General features: G+C 31.1%; 1 protein-coding gene across 1 annotated transcript in view; it reads right to left on the reverse strand.

The window, feature by feature from the left end:
* The window catches only part of tmem117 (transmembrane protein 117), a 54,917-nt gene that overhangs the window by 50,804 nt on the left and 1,613 nt on the right, over positions 1-2,500 (reverse strand). The window contains 2 exon segments of the mRNA XM_056452204.1: positions 571-707; positions 709-874. Of these exon segments, the coding sequence (XP_056308179.1) occupies positions 571-707; positions 709-874 (303 nt within the window).

The following is a 2,500-nucleotide window of genomic DNA, read 5'->3' on the forward strand; positions in this document are numbered from 1 at the left end:
AATCAAACAGAAATTAGGTGAAAAAAATTATGTAATAAAAAAAGGAAGTAAACGAACTAAAATCTGATAAATATTATCAAGAATAAATAAAAAATGTAATCTCATTTCAGCGAGTGTGAACTCTACAATATCAGTGACGGTGAGCGTCGTACTGAACAATCGTCTGTGGAGATGAAAAGTTCTAATATTCTCTGGTGCGCAGTGGTTAGCACTGCGGCCTCACAGCAAGAAGGTTCGAGTCTCGACTGGGTCTGTTGGTGTTGTGTGGAGTTTGCATGTTCTCCTCGTGTTGGCGTGGGTTTCCTCCGGGTGCTCGGTTTCCCTACAGTTCAAACACATGCGCTATAGGGGAATTGATCAACTAAATTGGCCGTAGTGTATGTTATGAGTGTGTATGGGTGATTCCCAGTACTGGATTGCGGCTGGAAGGGCATCCGCTGTGTAAACATAGCTGGAATAGTTGGTGGTTCATTCTGCTGTGGCCACCCCTGATAAAGGGACTAGCTGAAGGACAATGAACGGTAATATTCCCCAACACCAGCAGTGAAAGTGAGCGTAAACTCAACGTACCGAACAGTCGTCTGTGGAAGATGAATTTCCCTGCGATGAGTCCGCAGATGATGGCCAGCACCCACAGCAGCACCTTCAGGACGCTCCAGAATCCTGCAGGGTATTTGTTGATGATGAAGCTGAAGCAGTTTCCACCACGCGCATGTGCGCTCCGTCTGGCTGTGAGAAATCGGATCCTCTGCGAAGATCAGGAAGTTGAAGAACGTGACCAGATACGAGACCAGCAGACGACTCCACGGGTGCTGGAAATAATAGCGGAAACGCCCGATGATCTCCACGCGCAGGACGCCCAGACACCGGCCCCCTGGACACACATATACACAGATACAGGTGAATATACCATAAAATGTCATATTTCAATTAAAAATAACAATAAAAAAAAAATTCATATGAAAAAAAAAATCTAAATGAAATATTAATAAAATACTTTAAATAAAAAAACAAAAATAAGCAGAAGTATACTAAATACATGCAATTTAAATAAATAAAAAATTGATAAAAATAAACAAGTAAATACATTTTATAAAATCACTTAAGTTAACATTTATTAAAACATGTATAAAACACTAAAATAGTTTAAAAAAAAATATATATATATTACACACACATACAGATAATACACAACATAATACAATACCATACATACATATCATAGATATAATATATTATATATATAGATATATAATATATATATATATACACACACACATACATATACACACATATACATACATACATACATACATACATACAACATATGTTATATATATATATATATATATATATACACACACATACATATACAATATACATACCTACATATACATATACATACATATCCATACATATATATATATATATATATATATACACACACACACCACACACACCACACGCACACACACACACACACACACCACGCACGCACACACGCACGCACACACGCACGCACACACACACACACACACACACACATTTAACATTTAAAATAAAATTAAAATATTTAATAAATGAGTGAAAATGTATTAAATCAAATTTAATAAAATGTAATTACAATATAAATGCATAAATGTAAAATTAAAAATCATAAATATATGCAAAATTTAATTACAAAACAAAAATCAGTCAAACAAATTTATTAAAAAAATAAGAAAACTTTATAAAGCAAAATATAAATAAATTAAATATATATTTTTAATTTAAACATTTATACACACACATTCGGTTTTATTATTAATATAAACATTAAAACAAACAAAAATTCTAATATTAAAATAAATAAAACAAAATAAAATAAGAATAAAGATTCTCATCCTAAATAAAAGTGATTAAAATAATAAAACTGTCTAAACTCCAGGTGGTATACAGTCTATTATCAGGAGCAACCATATTTTGCGGCTCTTCTTGATTGTGTTGTGAAATATGATCTGAACTCTGGGTTATTTTACAGTCACTAATACTCCACTGTCAGGAGGAGAATCTATTTCACTTATACACGTCTCCCTTTCATTTTAAACTATTGCTATTGTTAATATATTTTATGTTTATTAACCTGAATTAAACTGAAGCTAAACTGAAATGCGTTTAAAAACTGTTTATATTTTTACATATTCTAATTTATTTATTTTAAGATATATTTTAATAGTTTTAGTTTAGTGATAATATTCCTGTAGGATTTTGCATGACTATATATATATATATATATATATATATATATATATATATATATATATATATATATATATATACACACACACACACACACATACATATACATACTTACATACATACAATTAAAGTCATTATTATTAGCCCCCCTTTGATTTTTTTTTTCTCTTTTAAATATTTCCCAGATGATGTTGAACAGATTCAGGAATTTCTCACAGTATTTCCTCTAATATTTGTTCTTCTGGAGAAAGTCTTATTTGTT

The sequence above is a fragment of the Danio aesculapii genome, chromosome 25 (genome assembly GCF_903798145.1).
Source record: "Danio aesculapii chromosome 25, fDanAes4.1, whole genome shotgun sequence".
NCBI classification, from domain to species: Eukaryota; Metazoa; Chordata; class Actinopteri; order Cypriniformes; family Danionidae; genus Danio; species Danio aesculapii.